At 47.6% G+C, this 21,116-nt stretch overlaps 1 protein-coding gene and 1 pseudogene across 1 annotated transcript in view; one reads left to right on the top strand and one right to left on the bottom strand.

Moving 5' to 3' along the window:
- Positions 1–3,069: 3,069 nt before the first annotated feature.
- Positions 3,070–4,434, top strand: LOC149991256 (caspase-3-like; annotated as a pseudogene).
- Positions 4,435–15,991: 11,557 nt separating this feature from the next.
- TKTL1 (transketolase like 1) overlaps positions 15,992–21,116 on the bottom strand; it is a 30,692-nt gene continuing 25,567 nt past the window's right edge. The window contains 4 exon segments of the mRNA XM_090264293.1: positions 15,992–16,096; positions 16,099–16,166; positions 17,453–17,572; positions 17,728–17,824. Of these exon segments, the coding sequence (XP_090120419.1) occupies positions 15,992–16,096; positions 16,099–16,166; positions 17,453–17,572; positions 17,728–17,824 (390 nt within the window).

The following is a 21,116-nucleotide window of genomic DNA, read 5'->3' as shown; positions in this document are numbered from 1 at the left end:
GCTGCTCCAACCAGGCAACAGGCCACTGTGGAGCCAAATACAGTCCGACAACTGACCACTGCAGAGACTGGCCAGTGAAGATGGGTGGCATTGCTGGGCAGTGACACCTAAGAGCTGGGAGACCCTCTTGGTGAGGAACTTTAGGCAGGAAAGGTAGAGGCGTCACACCAGCTACAGGGCAGGCCACACCCACAGATCTGACAATCGTCAGGATAGTTCCCAGGCAGAAAACTGCTTTCTGGTCTGTATGTGCCCCCAAATCCATGTTCTTGCTCTCAGGGCCCAGGTTCCTTTCCCATCCCCAAGCTCAGGGTTTGGGTCTTTCCTCTGCCTCATCAGAGAGTTCTTTCCATCCCCACAACCAGGCACAAATCTGATCTCTGTCTCTCTCTATGTCCAGATGTTATCAGATTTAGCCTGGGAATTGCTGAGCACAAAACCTGACTTCTTTCCCAACCTGGGCTGTGGACGGTGCCCTCTGTTGCTCCCAGGCATGGAAGCATGACTGCTGTTAAACAGGAAGTCCCTGACCTCTCAAGGGCTAGCACCCTCCTACCAGACCTGTGGGGACCCTGCAAAGGAGCCAGCCCCAAGTAGGGCAGGGGGCACACACCTAGGAGCTTCAGGTCTTCAGAGAAGTGCTTCTCGCAGTATGGTCCCTGGACTAGAATCATCAGCATCACAGGGAGATTGTGAGAGTCCCAAATTCTCAGGCCTCACCTCAGATCTGCAAGATCAGACTCTGGGGCGGGCTCCGTGGCCCGGGTTTGAACAAGCCCTCCAGGTGCTCTCGTGCACCTGCACCCTGCAGCGTGACAACTACCAGGATGCATGTTTTCTGATCACACCCCCATCTAGAGAAGCCACCAGCTCTCTCTGCAGGCCTCACCTCAACCTCCCCAGGTGAGAGGCAGGCAGGCACAGATGATGGCTGCATCGTTCAGGAGACGAACAGGCATGCTTGAGCAGGATTCCCTCCCTGAGAACCACCCCTGTCAAGTGCCATAGGGAAGATTGCTGCTTCCTGCCATCCTCACCTTCAGAAGCGTGCACATTCCCGGGTGACTAGCCTCAAGTCTGTCCACCTCTCCCTAGATACTAGGTGGGTCCGACAAGGAGTGTGTATGGGAGTGAGTGAGTGAGTGTGTGTGTGTGTGTCTGTGATGTGTGTATGTTGGCGGGCAGGCACATTCTGGGTCCAGGAAGGATGGAAGCTCCCATGAGCTTGGAGCAAGGCCACTCTCACAGGCTACGACTGGGCGGGGCCAGAGACAGAGTGACGTTGCCCTTTGCCATCCGGGTGGGGTAGCCGCCCTCCTTCCTGCTCACACGGCCCTGGGGACCCCAGTACACTGTCCCTTGCCATCTGGAGGGCCAGGCATCATCAGGACAGTGGGGGAAGCCCTGATGGGTGCCAGTTTGCCATACAGCGACCCCACAATCTCTTGGGGCCTTGAGTCGGCGGTGGGTTCTCCTTGGGGAGAGATCGTAGATCCCAGGTTCTAGGAAGAGTGCACTCGGGCCAGACCTAGGGCCCTTGGTGGTGGAGGGGAGGCGAGAGCATGGCGGAAACGAAGGGGCCGAGCATTTTCTGCGCACCGCTTGGACCTGCGCGGATTTCAGCACGCCCACCGGAAACACAGCCTCTCTGTCCACACCTTCAAGGCTAGCTCTGCCAATAAATAAGCTCTGCTTGTGAAGAGCCCGGCCCCCAGACCGCCCTATTAAGCCCAGCCCCTCGATCCTGATGGACACTTATTCTGCCCAATCAAAGCTAGGCGATCTCCTTCCCACCTCTTTTTTAAAAATTTTTTAATTTAGTTCTTTAAGATTTTATTTGCTTATTTTCAGAGAGAGGGGAACGGACAGAGAAAGAGAAGAAAGGGAGAGAAACATCAATGCGTGGCCTCCTCCCACGCGCCCCCAGCCAGGGACCCGGTCCACAAAAACCACCATGTGTCTTCCCAAAAGACCATACTTCTTATACACTAGGGCTGTCAGTCCTCTGTTATGTATGTTGCAAATATTTTCCCTCAGTCTGTCTTTTGTCATAAAAAAAAACAGGCTTGCTGGTTTTGGCTGTGAAGAAGTTAAACATTTTTAGCGGGGACAGGGCCTGCTCCAGAACTCATGGCGATGGTCTGAGGGCTGGCAGCAGAAACCAAACTGGCTCCCATGGGCAGGGGAGGTGAGGGCAAGCCTGTGGCTGCTGTGTGGAGGCTGTATGCCGGGCAACTGCTCGGCTGGCTGCCTGCTGAGCAGCCCAGCACCAAGGAATAGACAAGAGTCACACACAGTAACTATGCTATTCACTCAGCTTTTGTTGAATACAGGTTCACTCAAAGTAGAACATCAACACACCTTAATATCCTACTCACACTCTAACAATCTAAGATAATTATAACACACACACAGAAATCAATGGAGAATAACAAACCAGAGTTCCAGAGTCTCAGTCTGCAGGTCTGGGAGACAGCGGGGCGGGCAAGGGAGCTCTCAGCGTCTTACAAGGAAGGAGCTCTGGAGCCAGGTCGGCAGCAGGGCAGAAGATGTCCTCAGTCCATCAGAGCAGCGCCTCCCACGGCCGATGCCAAGGGAGATCAGCGTGGCATGGAGCAGCACTCTGGTGTGTGGACTCCGGCTGTCTCAGCAGTGGTCTGGAACCTGCCTCAGTTATGCCTTGAAAGGGGTGCACTCCACCCTTCTGGGTCTTTTTGATAAATGTCTGGGCACCCCTGATGCCAAGTGGGGATTTCCCCAAAAGCCTATGGATGATACATGGGTGTTCTGCTTGACACCCCTGATGGCAGGTGTGGAATTTCCCCAGAAGCCTATCTGTGGGAGGTCCCACTCTACAGACATGGCTGTTCTGATCACATGTACAGATATCTCAGCTGTGTTTCCCTACCAAATGTGTCTGCTCAGACTTAGGTAGTTTCCTTCTTGAATCAAAGTGTTATGGCTGACTTACAGCCATTTGGTTGACATGAGTGGCTCCACTTTGTTTTATATACTTTAGGATACCTTGATCAGACCAATGCCATTTTATTGGTAGTGCTGGCCACATCCATGGAGAACACTGAAAACTCAGTGTATTCAAAATCCATTAAAAATTCAGAAATAGCCCTGGCTGGTGTGTTTCAGTGGATTTAGTGCTGGCCTACAAACCAAAGGGTCGCTGGTTCAATTCCCAGTCAGGGCACATGCCTGGGTCGCAGGCCAGGTCCTCAGTTAGGGGTTTGTAAGAGGCAACCACACACTGATGTTTCTCTCCCTCTTCCTCCCTCCCTTCCCCTCTCTCTAAAAATAAATAAATAAAATCTAAAAACATTTTTTTAAAACTCGGGAACAAAGCTCTTACATGGAAGCAAATCAATAGACTCTGGGATACCCTTGGACAATAGCTACAAAATGGATTATCCTGAAATGGGTTTACATATTATAATAAGAACTTTCATAAAAGTTCTGGAATAGCATCTTGGTCTGGTACAGATATAGATGAAGCAAACCTCAGGGAAACATTCATGAACTTGAAATACGAAGTCAAGAACAAAAATGATCTTACACGCAAAAATATTGTGGAATTGGTGTGCAGTGTTTCTTCTTACATTAATTAATTGATAATTAATTTAAATTTTTTACTGTTATTCTATTACAGTTGTCCCAATCCCCACCCCCAAGTATTCAGTGTTTCTAAAGAAGATCATAGCAAAAGGAGCAGTTTTATTTGCATGCTTCTAAGCCATGGTGATGAAGAAATAATTTTTGGAACAAATGTTGACCTGAGAAAATTAACAAGGCCTTTCAGAGGGGATTACTGTAGAAATCTAACTAGAAAACCCAACCTTTTCCTTATTCAGGCCTGCCAAGGTACAGATCTGGACTGTGGTAATAATGGTGACATGGCATGTCAGAAAATACCAGTTGAAGCAGACTTCTTGTATGCGTATTCCACAGCACCTGATTACTATTCCTGGAGAAATTCAAAGGCTGAATCCTGGTTCATCCACCTTGTGCTGCACCGAAGCTGTACACTCACAAGCTTGAGCTTATGCACATTCTTACTCAGGTTAACAAAAAGGTAACAACAACCCTGGCTGGCATGGCTCAGTGGATTGAGCAACGGCCTGCAAACCAAAAGGTTACCTGTTCGATTCCAGTCAGGGCACATTCCTGGGTTACAGGCCAGATCCCCAGTTGGGGGTGTGAGAAAGGCAACCAACTGAGGTTTCTCTCACACATCAATATTTCTCTTCCTCTTTTTCTCCCTCCCCTTTCCTCTCTTTAAAAATAAATGAAAATAGAATCTTTTTTTAAAAGGTAGCAATAGAACTTGCATCCTTTTACTTGGACTCTACTTTCCATGCAAAAAAAAAAAAAAAGATTCCGTATATTATGTCTATGCTCACGAAAGAACTGTATTTTTTTTATTGATTGACTTTTTTTTAAGAGAGAGAAATATCGATTTGTTGTTCCACATATTTATGCATTCATTGGTTGATTCCTGTACGTGCCCTGACTGGGGATCAAGCCCGCAACCTTGGCATATGAGGATGACACTGTAATCAATTGAGCTACCTGGCCAGGACAAAAGAACTGTATTTTTATCACTAAAGAACTGGATGACTTTTCTTTTTTTTTTTTTTTTTTTTTAGTTTGCATGCCAAGGTAGGAAAATGGTATAACTGATACTGTATTTTCCCTTCGTTTAAATCTAATCTAATACTCCAGTTGGTACTTTGAAACATGCCACTTTCCTAACAATAGAACTATGAAACTTACCCTGGCTGTTGTGGCTCAGTGGATTGAGTGCTGGCATGTGAACCAGAAGGTCGCTGGTTCGATTCCCAGTCAGGACACATGCCTGGATTGCAGGCCTGGTCCCTGGTTGGAAACATTCAAGAGGCAGCCAGTTGAGGTACCTCTCACACATTGATATTTTTTGCCCCTTCTTCCTTCCCCCTTTCCCCTCTCTCTGAAAGGGTCACCCCCTGTGGCCTGAACAGAAGGCAACTAATAGTTGTTTCCCACATCAATGTTTCTCACTCTCTCTTCTTCCCTTCCCCTCTCTCTGGAATAAAAAATAAAATAAAATGTAAGAAAATAAAGATTTTATTTATTTAGTTTTAGAGAAAGGGGAAGGAAGGGAGAACAACGTTGATGTGAAAGAGAAACATCAATTGGTTGCCTCTCGTATGCACTCCAACCAAGGACTGAACCCAAAATCCAGGCATGTCCCCTGACTAGGGATTGAACCAGTGACCTTTTGCTTTGTGGGACAATGCCCAGCCAACTGAGCCACACTGGCCAGGGCTGTAGTAAAATTTTTAAGCACGTTATTTTCTGTTCAAGTCTACAATCAAAATGTTACTGGCGCCCTGGCTGGTGTGGCGATGGTGTGGCTCAGTGGATTGAGTACTGGCCTGTGAACCAAAGGGTGGTCGGTTTGATTCTCGGTCAGGGCTTTTGCCTGCCTGAGTTGCAGGCTGGGGCCCCGGTTGGGGTTGCACAAGAGACAACACGCATTCATGTTTCTTTCCCTGTCTTCCTCTCTCTAAAAATAAATAAATAAATTCTTTAAAAAATGAGTGTTAATGGAAAGGGTACTAGGACGGAGCGGGCCCACCTAAGGCAACTGGTAGTGTGTGGGTTCTTGACTCATGCAGGAAAGATTTCACAATGCAAGTCCAGATGATCTTGAGAGTACGTTTTTAAAGCTGGGGACAGTGAAACAAGGAAGGACTTAGGACAGAGGAAGCAACAGGAGAGAGCTTAGGCAGTGCTCTCCTTTGGTTCTAGAAATGTTTATAGGGAAAAAACAGGTCTAGGCGGGGCTGCTTTGGCTCACTGAGAAGTCAGAGAAAAGGGGGCCCTGGAGACAGGTTCAGGGGGTCAGCCCAAGAAGCCTATCGGGGAAGAGGAGGGGGAAGGGAAAGGTGAGGACGCGCTCCTGGGTCCTTGGGCTTAAGCATTTTATTTTTAATTTTTTTAAAGATTTTAAATTTATTTTTAGAGAGGGGAAAGGGAGGGAGAAAGAGAGGGAGAGAAACATCAATCGGTTGCCTCTTGCACACTCCCAGCCAGGGTCCTGGCCTGCAACCCAGGCATGTGCCCTGACTGGGAATGGAACCAACTACCCTTTCAGTTTGCAGGATGGTACCCAACCCACTGAACCACACCAGTCAGGGCAGCCTTGAGGGTTTTAAGGGCTGGGAGTTTAGGGGAAGTCTTAGGGGAGGATCTCAGTAGAAGACTCATCAGCTTTTCCAGGTGTGCCCGTCCAGGGTCATGGTCTCCACTGATTGCTCAGCACCAGGGCAGGGAGTCTAAACTGTAAGACCAGTGATATGCCAAGGAAGGAAAGGCCACCCTGGGGGCAAGGTCTGGCACCAGTTTCGCCTGTTGCTAGGCACCTGGGGCTTTCCGCCCTGGTGACCTTCTGCATCTGGCTGTAAATTGCTCAGCCAGTTTATTCAGCTATCTGTCTCAGTTTTCCCATTCCACATGCCAAGGAATTTCCCTAGCTTCTTACTAACTTGCTCAAAAGGAAAATGATACTGTTATAGTCATATACTGTTCTCTGAAATAAAAGGGCCATGACACACAGGACTTTAAAAATTATCCAGTCTTCTCTTTGTGCACAGGGAAACTGAAGGCCAGAGAGAAGCAGTACAGCCTCCAGCCTGGAAGACCAGGCTCCAAGCCTTCACGTTCAGGGAACTGATGAGCCATCACTGCATCAGGTGTCTCACTGGCTTTTAAGTCTGACATTTCCCAAGAGCATTCTTTCACTCAAAGAAAAAAACTCACATTTATAAATGACAGGTATTTGTTCTGACTGTATCTGTAACTTTCTAAGTAACTGAAGCATGTAACGTTATGTTAAGGTGTGTTCCTCTGTGAAATTTTTTAAAGATTTGTTATTATGAACTTACTTAACAATACTAATTCTAAGAAAAAAATCAAATTCTAAGAAAACTTTTAAGAAAGAAGTTATACATTTTTATATTACCAAATTTATTAAACTCTTAACTGATGGTTTCTGGGTTGTGTATCTTAGACATAGAGGCCTCCTTTCATGTGACGAGAGTAAGGAGACTTGGAGCGGAATTTCTGAGTCCAGATTGCTAACTGCTCATTAAGCCAGGCTGGTGGGTGGGCCTGCGGGCCCATCACTGTGGCCTGGGGGGCTGATTACATGACCCAGTGCAGCCTGGGCCTAGATTAGTGGCTGTGCCTCTCAGACATCCAGCCCCTGTGCTCCAGGGACGCCAGTTCAGTTTGGGAGAAAGACAAAGAAATATGCAATGAGAAGTGTTTAGTTACACTGTTTAAATGCATAGGTGGCCTGCAGGTAAGGGAGGGAAATCGCTGGGGAAACAGAGCAAATGAAAACAGAGGAGTGAGCTGAGGCTGGGTCTCCAGGGCACTCAGGGTTCGTGGACCTCTGAAGGTGAACGAGCAGAACCGAGATCCCACCTAAAAACAGTGCTCTTGAAGGGACACCTACATGGTGAAAAGGAAGGACAGGGACAGAAAAAGAAGCAGGTCTATCCCACCCTGGGTATGGGTGAGCAGGCCAAGAACTCCACCACCACAGCCTCAGGGAGCAGGGGCTGCCTTTACCTGGCCGCAGGCAGAGGGGCTTTGGTGAAACCCTGGCCGAGAGGGGAACAGCCTCCCATCGTGGTAGCACTGTTGGGATCCTGGTAGAGCAAACCCACCCTCCCTGGAAGGGGACACCTCACCGAGGACTCCCAGAGGCCCTGCTGAAGATGGACCAGCAATCTAAAACTGAAGACACTGCCCACCTTCACGGCGAATCAGCAGGTCTGGCCCTGTTAATGTTCCCAGAGCGTAACTGTCAGAGGCCAGATAACATAATTTTCGGTAATGGCTGCATTTGCTATGTGCCTGGACACATCCATCCCATCCTCTTGGTAGTCTCCAGATTGGTAGCAGTGTTATCCTTATTTTCCAGATGAGGAAATGAGAACAGGACAAAGAAGGGTCCAGCAGTTTGTTCTGAATCACCAGCTACCAAGTGGCCAAGTCAGGGTGTGGATCAAGGACGGTGGGCTCCGAGCCTGACCACCCCCTTTTTTTTTTCTCCTGACCTGACCCCCTTTTTGCGGGCAATGCTCAGCAGCCTGGCTTGCGCCCTCACTCAGAGATTCCCGGGTAGTGCATGTGGGACATCAGTATGTCTCGAAGGTGTGAGGGGTGAACCCAGGTGAATATCCCCCAGGCCTTGGGCCAGCACATAAGGAAGCGAGGAGGGTGAGAAAGAACCATCTTCTACTTTTGTGTTTAATAAGGAGAAACTTAGAAACACAGATATTGATATTACCTTTGAATTCTCATGCGATCAGAAAACAGTGCTCGTGGATATTTATGAATTGTTTGCATTATTGTGATATAAAGCTACTCCAACTCCCAGAATCTCCAATGGCCTCTGAGACACAACAAAATGAAGATACAGAAGAAGGGATCAAAAAGATAAAAATAGGACTTCTGGTCAAGATGTAGGCATAGGCAAACACACTCTGTCTCCTGGCATAAGTACAGCAAAAATTTCAAATAGAACACAGAACAAATACCACCCAGATTTGTCAGAATATTGAGCTGTATGGAAGATTGACAACTTAGGATTTAAAGAAGTCACATTCATCTAGATGGGTAGGAGGGGTGGAGATGCAGAGTGGTGCGGAGAGATGGAGAGGCCTGGAGAGGTACAGAGACACAGAGTGGCACAGAGTAGCAATGGAATGGGTGGTCCCACATTCATGTATGTTGGATAAAAATCAGGAGGGATACCATGGGAGCAAGTAATACCAGCCCCAGAGCAGACCGGTCCTCCCATCCCCAGGAAGATAAGTCCCCATAACTTCTGGATGTAATAACTAGTGGGGGTTGGGGTGGCAGAAGAAACTGCAGGATTCTCAGGAGACTCCTATTAAAGGGCCCACAAAGGTCTCAGAACTTCTGCAGACCCACCTTCTCTGTGATTCAGCACTACAGCAACAGCTGTAAGGCCACAAGTAGCATACAACGAGAATGTTAAGTGACTGGCAACAGGGTGAGCACCCAGAGATAGCTTCCTCCCGGGAAAATCTCCTGAGGCCAGGCAGTGGCATTTTCCCCTTTCCAAGCCCTCCCCCACACAAAGTGGTGTAATGGGTTGCCCTGCCCCACCCCAGAGATTATCTAATGCTCCACTCCACACAATTTAGAGGTGCCTTTTCTACAACAGGCCACACTACTAAGACAGCGAGTCAAAGCAGCTCTACCTAATACACAGAAACAAATACAGGGAGGCTGCCAAAACGAGGAGACAGAGAAATATGGCCCAAATGAAAGAACAGAACAAAACTCCAGAAGAACTAAATGAAATGGAGTTAAGCAACCTATCAGATGCAGATTTCAAAACACTGGTTATCAGGATGCTCAAAGAACACATAGAGGCCCTGGCTGGTGTGGTTCAGTGGGTAGAGCACTGGCCTGTGAACCAAAGAGTCCCTGGTTTGATTCCCAGTCAGGGCACATGCCTGGGTTGTGGGCCAGGTCCCCAGTCGGGGGCACGCAAGAGGCAACTACACATTGTTGTTTCTCTCCCTCTCTTTCTCCCTCCCTTCCCTTCTAAAAATAAATAAATAAAATCTTTAAAAAACAAACTCATAGGGTAATGCAACAGTAGGTTGCATTAAGTGAAATATAGAAAAATCTATAGGGAACCAACAGTGGAGGGGATGAAGCCAATAATCAAATCATCGATTTGGAACATAAAGAAGAAAGAAAGAAAAAAAGCATTCAATCAGAACAGCAAGAAGAAAAAAGATTTTTAAAAAATGAGGATAGAATAAGGAGCCTCTGGGACATCGCCAAACATACCGGCATCCTAATCATAGGGGTACCAGAAGGAAAAGAGAAGATAGAGAGCAAGAGATTGAAAAATTATTTGAAAAAATAATGAAAGAAAACTTCTCTAATTTGGTGAAGAAAATACACATACAAATCCAGGAAGCATGGAGAATCCCAAACCAGTTGGACCCAAAGAGGACCACACCAAGACATATCATAATTAAAATGACAAAGGTTAAATATAAAGAGAGAATCTTAAAAGCAGCAAGAGGAAAGCCGAGAGTTACCTGTAAAGGAGTTCCCAAAAGACTGTCAGCTGATATTTCAAAAGAAACTTTGCAGGCAAGAAGGGACTGGCCATAAGTATTCAAAGTGATGAAAAGCAAGGGACCTACAACCTAGATTACTCTATCCAGCAAAGCTATCATTTAGAATGGAAGGGCAGATAAATTGCTTCCCAGACAAGGTAAAACTAAAGGAATTCATCATCATCAAGCCATTATTATATGAATTGTTAAAGGGAATTATACAAGAAAAAAAAGATTAAAACTGTGAACATTAAAATGGCAACAGATCCACAATTATCAACAACTGAATCTAAAAAACTAAGCAAATAAGCAGAACAGGAACAGAATCATAGATATGGGGATCATTTGGAGGGGGGTGAAGGTGAATGGAGGAAAAGGTACAGGGCTTAAGAAGCATAATTGGTATGTACAAAATAGACAGGGGATACTAAGAACAGTATAGGAAATGGAGCAGCCAAAGAACTTATATGCATAACCCATGGACATGAACTAAGGCAGGGGGCATTGCTGGAGGAAACAGGGGTACCAGATGGAGGGGAGCAAAAGGGGAAAAATTGGGATAACTGTAATAGTATAATCAATAAAATATATTTTTAAAAAGATAAAAATAATTTTAAAAGTCCGGACTTAAAAAAAAAAAAAAAAAAGAAGTAAAAAACATAGTCATTGAAATAAAAATCTCAACAGATGGATTAAGCCACAAAGAAATGCTACCAAAGAATTAGTGACCTGAAGACAATGTCTTGGAAAATACCTCCTGCCTTGTTCCCCTTCTTAGCTGATGATGCTTCCTCCCCTGAAAAACTGCAGCAGCCCCTATTCAGAGATCTGGGCTCTGGCTCTTCAATGCCCTCATCCCAGCTTCTAGGTTTCCAATGAAACAAACCTCTTCCCTTCTTCCCCTTGCTCTAGGGGCGGTAGCTTCTTCCTGTATTATCTCTATTACTTCGGTATCCCTTTTTGCACTTCAGCCCTCTAACCTGAATAACCAGCCCCTTATATTCAAGCTCTGGTTCCTTTCCTGCCTGCTTAAATCACAGTGTGGCAAGCAGAGAACTTTCATGAAAGCCTTAAAAATTCCCTTACTTCCTGTATCTGCAGGACCTGAGAGTGCTGAAAATCAAACACAACATTTAATTGTGTGTTACAGAATCCCAATGTCATTTCAATTCCCAGCCTCTCCATGTTTCTCATGTGAAAGATAGGGCAGTGTTTGGAGAAGCTGGGTCCTGAAACCTCGAATTGGGACATCTGGTTGGTCTCATTTGAAGCTGACCATCAGGAAGCCCCCAGTCCCTATGAGCCTCCCCTTCTGGTGAAAGTAGTCTGCTTTCCCATGTCTGGGGACTGATGTTCCATTGCTGGAGGACTGTCTCATTACTTCACTTGAGCAGGTGCCTTGCAAGGTGATACCTGTTGTCCTTGAAATCCTCTGCAACCACCCCATGTTACCATTAGACCCAAAACTAGGGTCCAAACACAGCATGCTCCAGGGGCATAGGCATATACTAAGGGCAGGGGCTTTTTTCATCTCTGTCTCTACACCCCCGGTTGCACTCCTGTGTTCCTACTCTTGAGTGTTCTATAACTGCTGTTTGTCCTCACCAAATAGAGAGTCACATATGGGACCGTTTCAGGATTCCTGAATTTCAGGCCACTGATTTTTTTATCCCAAGCATGGTCCAGCAGGGCATGGTATCACAGTGGGGACATAGAAGGTACCCTCTTACTTTCTTCTGGCAAGTAAGGCCACAGCTGGGCCGGTGTGTCTGAGGGTGGGCATGATCTGACTGCAGGGAGAACTCCGCTGCAAGACCGCACTTGCTTTGGAGCTCAGTCTCTGCATCACTTTCCCCTGTAGGAGTTCAGGATGGCCTGGGATGCACACTCCCGCAACCCCCCTTACCTGTACCTCCACCCACTACCGCCCTCCCCTCCACTCCTCTCCCCTGCACCCCTACCCTTCCACACACCCAACACACCCCCAACCCTATTCCACCCTAGAGTTCCCTTTTCTCTGGCCATACCTCTGCCCTCCACCGCTGGTGAGCCTGCGGTTAGAAGAAGTACCCTTGTCCTACTTGTTCTGGGAGCGAGGGCAGCTCCCTGCTCCTCCTCTCAGGAGTGCTGGGTCGCCTGCAACCAACCGGGCTCCAGCCTCTTGCGGGCGGTTGGTTGCTCCTTTGGCATTGCGTGTCGCTGGCGGCGCTGATTGGCTGAGTCCTAATAAGTGATGGAACAAAATACAAATGACGTGGCCTGGGCCACGCCCACCCAGTAGTTGGCATGCCCTGGTAGGCAAGCGTGGCCGGCTCAGAGCCTGCGGGCCGGGCAGGTCAGCACGGGCCGGCGCGAGGCAGTGCCAAATGGTGGGTAGAGGGAGCACAGGTGGTTTGGAGGGGAGTGCGAGCAGCTAGGGCTGCAGAGGAGGGGAGGGCTGGCCAGAGAGGGGAAAGACGGGCCTGAATCGCTGCTGAGCCCTCGACAATCCCAATGAGGCCAGGAAGGGGCTTGGGACCGCCGTGGGCAGAGCTAGCAACTAGGGAGGAGAAACCATCCAGGAAGGCAGGGCAGCTCTCAATGGGACATTTCGGTAGCACTTTTAAAATCCTGACCATAGCGCTATGAGATGGATACTATCGCTATCGTCAACATCGTCATCCCCTTTTACAGATGAAACAAACAGGCAAAATGGATTACCTAGTCACCCCTACCCCCAACAAGTAGCTGCTAAACTCTGGAGATGAAGGCCAAGCGGAGAGGGGGCACCCTCCCTGCGTTCGGCTCCTCCATGGGAGTGGTTCAGAGCAGCAAGGAGGCATTCTGGAGACTCAGGGGCAAGGGCTCCAGGGTCCATGGCTCTAGAACAATTAAGGAACATTCAGCACCTACACCAGTTGACTGTGCGCCTGCCCCTACCCCACTTCCTTTGGCTACTCTGCACTCAGGAGCTACACCTGGGAGCATGCTGTGATTGGACCCTAGTTTTGGGTCTAATGGTAACATGGGGTGGTTGCAGAGGATTTCAAGGACAACAGGTATCACCTTGCAAGGCACCTGCTCAAGTGAAGTAATGAGAGAGTCCTCCAGCAATGGAACATCAGTCCCCAGACATGGGAAAGCAGACTACTTTCACCAGAAGGTAAGGCTCATAGGGACCCGGGGCTTCCTGATGGTCAGCTTCAAATGAGACCAACCAGATGTCCCAATTTGAGGTTTCAGGACCCAGCTCCTCCAACCACTGCCCTTTCACATGAGAAACATGGAGAGGCTGGGAACTGAAATAACACTGGGATTCTGTAACACACAATTAAATGTTGTTTGATTTTCAGCACCCTCAGGCCCTGCAGATAGATACAGGAAGTAAGGGCATTTTTAGAGTATACAGTGCTTTATAGATGTCACAGCACTGTCTCATTCACTCCTCACAAAACTGTTTAAGTGCACACACATACACTCAAAATGGTAGAGAATTACCATCTGACCCAGCAATTCCACTCCTAGGTTTCTATACACTTGAGAAGTGAAAATATATTGGGTTGGTCAAAAAAGTTTGTTTAGTTTTTTCCATACCATGGCTCTAGTAGTGCTTAGCTGTCAACTTCATTTGAAACAATTTTGTTAAATTGTATTGTGACAGCTGTCATATCAGCATGCATTTTAAAAACTTATCAAAATTGGTGAATATTTGTGCAGCCATTTTAATATTGAAGATGGAAAGAAATACACATTTTTGGCATATTATAATTTATCAAGAAAGGTAAAAACACAACTGAAGCACAAAAAAAAAGAAACTTGTGCAGTGTATGGAGAAGGTGCTGTGAGTAATTGAACAGGTCAAAAGTGGTTTGCAAAGTTTCTTGGTACTATTGACATTTTGGCCAAATAATTCTTTGCTGTGGGGCTGTTTTTTGCATTGGAAGATGTTTAGCAGCACCCCTGACCTTGACCCACTAGAAGCCAATAATGGGATAGTCAACATACTCAAAATATCCCAATCAAAGTTATTGGTGAAAATCAAAAATGTCTTTTATCTTACAGAAAAAACTAAAGGGACTTTTTGGCCAATCCAATATATCCACAGACTTGAATACAAATGTTAAGCATTATTCATGATAGACAAAAGGTGAAAACTCAAATGTCCCTCAAGTGATGAACAGATAAAATGTGGTCTATACAGAGAACTATTACATAATCTTAAAAAGAAATTAAGCCCTGGCTGGTGTGGATCAGTGGATTGAGCACTGGTCTGTGAGCCAAAAGGCCACCAGTTGAATTCCCAGTCAGGGCGTATTTCTGGGTTTTGGGCCAGGTCCCCTGTTGGGGATGTGCGAGAGGCAACTGATCAATGTCTCTCTTACATTGGTGTTGGTCTCCCTCTCTTCCCCTCTAAAAGTAAATAAAAATGTTTTAAAAAATTAAAAAAATTAAGTTCTGTCAGATGCTACAATGTGGATGAATATCAAATGCATTGTGCTAAGTGAAATGAGCCGGACACAAAAAGGCCACATATATGTCCAGAATATGGAAATCCATGGAGACAGAAAATACATGAGTGGTTGCCAGGGGCTGGGAAAGTGAATGGAGAGTGACTATTAAGGCATGCAGGTTTTATTTGGGGCGATGAAAATGTAAAATTGACCATGGTGATGGTTGCACAAGTCTGAATATTCTAAAACCACTGAATTGCATACTTTCAATGGGTGAAATTGTATGGAGTATTAGATGGTTAAGTGAAGTCAAAATCTTTTTTGCTTATGTGCATTTTCTAAACTTTCTACCATGACACTTTTTTAACTGATTTTTACTAAAAAAAATCAATGGTATTTCTAATTTTTCTATTTTTTTGGTATACTTTGTATTAATTATATAAACTTTTTATTTTACAAACGATAATACTTTTTTCTTGTATTCCAGCCACATGATTTATGTGCTTACAACTGAAAAAAGGAGTCAGCTCAGGGATGGCTTTTCAGGCCAAACACTGTCCTCTAGTGGTGTATCTCCTGCCCAATACACCCTTTCCTGGGTTTGCTGTTGGAGGACATGGCTCTTTCGCCTTCTGATTTAGATAGAAGCTCTTCCTTTACTGAGGATTTTATCCAGGAGAAACCAAATCACACATACAAAACACAAATGAATAAAGCAGGTGGTTTTTAGATGCTTTATTAACTTTTAACTAGTATAATTCAACTGATAGTTTGGTCTAGTCACTGGGCAAATGCGACATTTCTGAGACCTCACAAAACTGTGCAGTGTGGAAACTACAACTAGTTGTGTCCTCTCTTAACAGACTAGTCACCACAAGCAGCGGAGGACATTCTAAGAGCTTTCATTGCTGCTCCATGCACCATAAGAGGGGAGATGAAATTCCACGGCATCCAGTCACACAGTACCCAGGACACTGCAGGTAGGATGGCAGCATGTACATTACCAACCTGGGACAGCACTATACAGCATGGTGTTATAGTGCTGCACAACCTAGGCGGTTGCAGCCTACAGTTCACATTTTCTTTATTTATGAGAAACACACACATTTAGAAACTGTTGCCCTATGTTAATCCTCAACTCAGATATCTGTAGTCTCATCATAAAACTTAACATTAGGTGGTTGTTTTGTTAGCTATTCTGTCACCTAAAATTTTATAACCCACTTTAATTACTTAGAGAGAAGAGTTACAGTTGTATATGTAGTTATAGCTTAACAGGTAGTTAATTTGCTTTGCTTTTAAGAACTAAGAAACAGTATAGATTTGAATGGTGGTTTCTCAACAAGCATAAATGTAGAGGCTAGTCTTTTAAGACTGAAGTCAACAGCTATTTTAGTTTGTTAAAATACATTTCACAGCCACTATAATGTATTTGGCACTAATTCCAAACAGATCCAGCAGTTCACTTGACTTCCCACTCTGAGGCACTCCGTGCACACTGCCAGCTGATGAACCAGGATGTCAGGCTCCATGGAAACAGCTGCACAGACAGCCTCCCCAATGCCACCTGGGGGAAGCAAGGAATGTCAGGCTCTGTTCTGGAATCAGCTAGTCAGCGTTAATGCCCCATGATATACAGACCTTTGAATTTGCTGTTGATTCATGGAAGCAGCCATTTCCTGATTGCCCAGAATAATTCTCATTCTAAACTGCAGGTCTCCAAACTGCTTGCAGCTCCACCTACAGTAGGGACTGTCTCAACTAGGGCTTCATAGATACAGGGGGCTACGGAACTCATATACTCAAAGCTGTCAGGAACCCCAAAACAATGAAAACCAACAAATGAACTGTAAAGAAAAGAGAAACTGGCAGGCCTGAGACAACCAGCTTCAGAAGGGCCACTTGCAAGGCTGGCCCTCAGGTGGCACATGGGGGGTGAGCTGGTGCAAGTCCCCTAGGTCAACATGACACTTTCCCTACTGATAATGGTGGTCCCTGCGCCTAGACTGCTTGCACAATAGGGCGGTTTACGCAGAGCACCTGCTTTCCTCCAGGAGTTGGGAAATTTGGTACATGCCTGGCACAGGGGGCCCACATGACCAGCCCCCAATAAAACCCGGGGTGCTGGATTTCAAGTGGGTTCCTCGGGTCTGCAGTAGTACATTTTTCGCTACTGAAGAGGGGAGAGTACTTGGCAGGCCCCTCACAGGATTGAGGGCGAGAGAAAGCCTAAATCCTGGGGTTCTCTACCCCTGATGTGTGTCCTCTGTCCTTGTGGGTCCTGGAGTGCACCCTTCCCCTGTAATAAACCTCAGCTGTGAGGGCACTGGGAGTGCTTCCAGGGACTCTCTGTGGACCTCGGGTATGCTCTTGAGGCCCCTTATCTGCCCCACCTAACCTTCCCAGGCCAAACACTGCCCATCCCCCTTACTCCGACGCATACTTTTTCTGCATTTGTTGTGTTCTCTGACTGCAAGGCACTAATCCCATTTTGTGTGTGTGTGTGTGTGTGAGGGGCGCTATTAGTCTTTCAAAACTCAAGAGCAACTGTGAAGCTCTTCATGAACCCTCCCTGGCCACAATGCCAAGTCAGACACTCCTTTGTGCTGCCACTGAGCCACCCAGGGACCAGGCACTGTGCACTGTGCTGGGGACACACAATGAGTATGGGCACAGCCCCATCCTTAGGGAGCCACTGTAGGTGGGCAAGAGACCCCTAAGCCAATACACTTGCAAGGAGCAGTAATAAAGCTTAGGTAAGTTGTCTGGAGCTGATGCCCAGGAGCACGGGGTGCCTCCAATCAAGGAAAACACAAATACATCCTGCCAAAGCAGATTTTGAAAAAGACATACCTTCAGGGTGGTGATCCTCCACTGTGATAATTTGGCCACCTGTGCATTTTGCATTGGAGATGATGGTGGCAGCATCCAGGGGTTTAATGGTAAACAAGTCGATGACGCGGATAGAAATACCTAGAGAACAGCAATAACCAGCTTGGTATATGAAGTAAACTTAGAATAAAAAGACCAATAGGGGCACATGAGGCAGCCTAAGTCCTACCTCTCCCCAGTTAGAACTTCAACATTTAGCAAAAAACAAACAAAACAAACAAAAAACAACAACTGACCTTGTTTGGAAAGTTCATCAGCAGCTGCTAGGGCTTCATGAAGAGTAACTTCAGCTCCAATAACTTTGACCTTATCATTGACACTGTGACGAATGACCTGGTATTGCACACCGCAAAGCAAAAATGCTGTGGTTACTGTGCTCAGAGTGCACCTCAAATTGGAAGACACTCTGCTACATTGCTCTTCCCTGATCCTACCAACTTTCATCGTCATCGGCAGCCGTCCGTCTCGAGAGACGATGGCGTAGCTTCCTGAGAGTCTATCTGCACCGCCGAGAATGGCTGTGCAGTCCGACTTGGGAGTGACAATCCCTGCCGCACTTGTTACAGGTGAAGGCAGATGGCTGTTGTTGCTGCTGTTGACGCTGCTTCCGCCTCGATCTTTTCTGGACCGCCTCCTCGTTGCGCGCAGCCTCTGCGCATGACGTACCTTGCCTGACCGCGAGCCTCCAGGCTAGGCGGTCGTCTGCTTGAACTTCCCATGTGTTGAGATTGATGGAGCACTGTGTCATGTCCTTTTTGCAGATGTCTTTGAACCGCAGTTTTGGGCTCCCTGTCATCCTCTGGCCTTCTGCTAGCTCGCCGTAGAGGAGGTCTTTGGGAATACGGCCTGCATCCATTCTTTTGACATGGCCGAGCCACCTGAGGCGTCTCTCACTAAGAACTGCATGCAAACTGCTCATGTTGGCTCGCTTCAGCACCTCGGTGTTGCGAACCTTATCCTGCCAGGCGACATGCAGGACGCGTCGCAGGCACCTCATGTGGAAGCTGTTGAGTTTCCTTTCGTGCCTTGCGTAGGTGGTCCACGTCTCGCTGCCATAGAGGAGAGTGCTGAGTACGCAGGCTTGGTAGATGCGCAGTCTGGTTTTCTCAGTGAGGCTGGAATTGTTCCACGCTCGCCGGTTCAGTTTGGCCATAACTGTGGCTGCCCTGGCGATTTTCCGGTTGACCTCCAAGTCAACTGACAGAGAGCTCGAGATGGTGGACCCGAGGTAAGTGAAGTCATTGACAACCTCCAGGGTGTATCCGTCGATGGTGATGCATGGGGGAGTCCCCGTGCCTTGAGCCATAACGTTCGTCTTCGTCAGGCTGATGGCTAGTCCGAACTCCTTGCATGCGTGGGAAAGGCAAGTGACTAGCTGCTGGAGTCCCTCTTCGGAGTGTGATGTCAAGGCTGCGTCGTCGGCGAAGAGCATCTCACGGATGAGCACCTCTTTGACTTTGGTCTTGGCTCGTAGACGGGCCAGGTTGTAGAGCTTGCCATCGGATCTGGTGTGAATGAAGACACCCTCGCTGCAGTCCTTAAAGGTGTATTGGAGGAGCATGGAGAAGAAGATTCCGAACAGCGTAGGCGCGAGGACGCAGCCCTGCTTTACTCCGCTGCTGACTGGGAAGGCCTCAGAGGTTGCGCCGTTGTAGGACACCGTGCTGTGCATGTTGTTGTGAAAGGACATGACCACAGCAAGCAGATGTGGTGGACAGCCAATCTTCCGTAGCAAGCTGAAGAGTCCGCTTCGACTGACCAGATCAAACGCCTTCGTGAGGTCGATAAAGGCGAGGTAGAGTGGTTTATGCTGCTCGTGACACTTCTCCTGCAGCTGGCGTAGGGAGAAGATCATGTCCACTGTTGATCGGCCAGCTCTGAAGCCACACTGGGACTCTGGGTAGATGCGGGAAGCAAGGGTCTGCAGGCGGGCAAGAGCGACCCGGGCGAATACTTTGCCGACGACGCTGAGGAGAGAGATGCCCCGGTAGTTGTTGCAGTCGCTGCGGTCTCCTTTGTTCTTGTACATGGTGATAATGTTGGCGTCTCTCATATCCTGGGGGATGTAACCCTCCTTCCAGCAGCGACAGAGTAGATGGTGGAGCGGCTGTAGCAGGACTGGTTTCCCGCTCTTTAGGATTTCTGGAGGGATTCCGTCGCTTCCTGGTGCTTTCCCGCAAGCGAGGCGGTCGATGGCTTTGCCGAGCTCTGCCGCAGTAGGTGGGGTGTCTAGCTCCTCCATGACTGGTAGGTCTGGGATGGCGTTAAGAGCAGTGTCTGTTACGGTGTTCCTAGTTGCGTACAGCTCGAGGTAGTGCTCGGTCCACCGCCGCATTTGCTGTTCCTGGTCAGTGATGACCTCACCTGTCTTGGACTTAAGGGGGGCGATCTTGGAGGGGATTGGGCCTGTTGCCTTCTTGATACCCTCATACATTCCTCGTGCGTTGCCTATATCGGCGGCTTCCTGGATGCTTCTGCACAGGTTTAGCCAATAGGTGTTGGCACAGTGGCGGGCGGTCTTCTGGACTTTGTTCCTGGCAGCCCGTAGAGCTTGAAGTGTACTGGGAGTGGGCGTGGCCTTGTAAGCCAGTAGGGCCTTCCTCTTAGCCTCGATCACGGGTTCCATTTCTTCCCAGTGAGCCTCGTACCAGTCAGCGTTCTTCCGCTCTTTCTTCCCGTAAGCAATAATGGCGGAGTTGTATATGGCGTCACGGAGACGTGGCCAATTGGATTCGATAATGTCATCTGCCGCCATTCCCTCGCCGAGTGCATCTTCCATCTTGTTGATGAATTGCTGGGTCTTAACTGGGTTGCTGGCACAACTGGTGTTGATGCATGGGCGACCCTTCATCTTGGAGTGGTGCAAACTCTTCGGCATTATGCGCACCTTGCTTACCACGAGGGCATGGTCCGTGTCGCAGTCTGCACTGTGGTAGCTGCGGGTGAGGAGGGTGCTGCCAATATCCGTTCTTCTGGTGATGACGAGGTCAAGCTGGTGCCAGTGGCGGGAGCGGGGGTGCCTCCATGACACCTGGTGGATCTCTTTGCACTTGAAGAATGTGTTTGTCACGCACAGGCCGTGGTGACACAAAAGCTCAAGCAGTCGCTGACCATTCTCATTGATCTTTCCTCTCCCAAAGTTTCCGAGGCAGGTGGGCCAGGCCATGTGCTCGGCTCCTACTCTTGCGTTGAAGTCTCCAAGGAGATAAAGAGCGTTACTTCTGGGGATCTTGGATAACACTTCGTTCAGTGCATGGTAGAACTGTTCTTTCTCTTCGGTGGTGGCGCAGAGGGTTGGGGCATACGCGCTAAGAATGCTGACTGGGCCGAAAGTTGTTGACAATCGGAGGGTAAGTAATCTCTCTGTGCCTCCTGTGGGTGGCAACTTTACTCCTTTAATATTTCACTATAAAAAAGGCTGAATCAACACTGACAATGACATGCTTTGATAACCCCCACTTCATATATGTTTTACAAATTCATCTACTGTTCCTCATGATTTCAGTGCCAAATCACTAAGTTCTTATATAATACAAATACAAAATGACCTTTTAACAAAGAAGGTGGACTGGGATCTGAAAGGCAGAGGACCAGAAACGAGTTGTACAATCTATATATGACCAGA

The sequence above is a fragment of the Furipterus horrens genome, unplaced genomic scaffold (genome assembly GCF_987537825.1).
Source record: "Furipterus horrens unplaced genomic scaffold, mFurHor1.1.pri manual_scaffold_17, whole genome shotgun sequence".
NCBI classification, from domain to species: domain Eukaryota; kingdom Metazoa; phylum Chordata; class Mammalia; order Chiroptera; family Furipteridae; genus Furipterus; species Furipterus horrens.
This window is presented reverse-complemented; position numbering and strand designations above follow the sequence as displayed.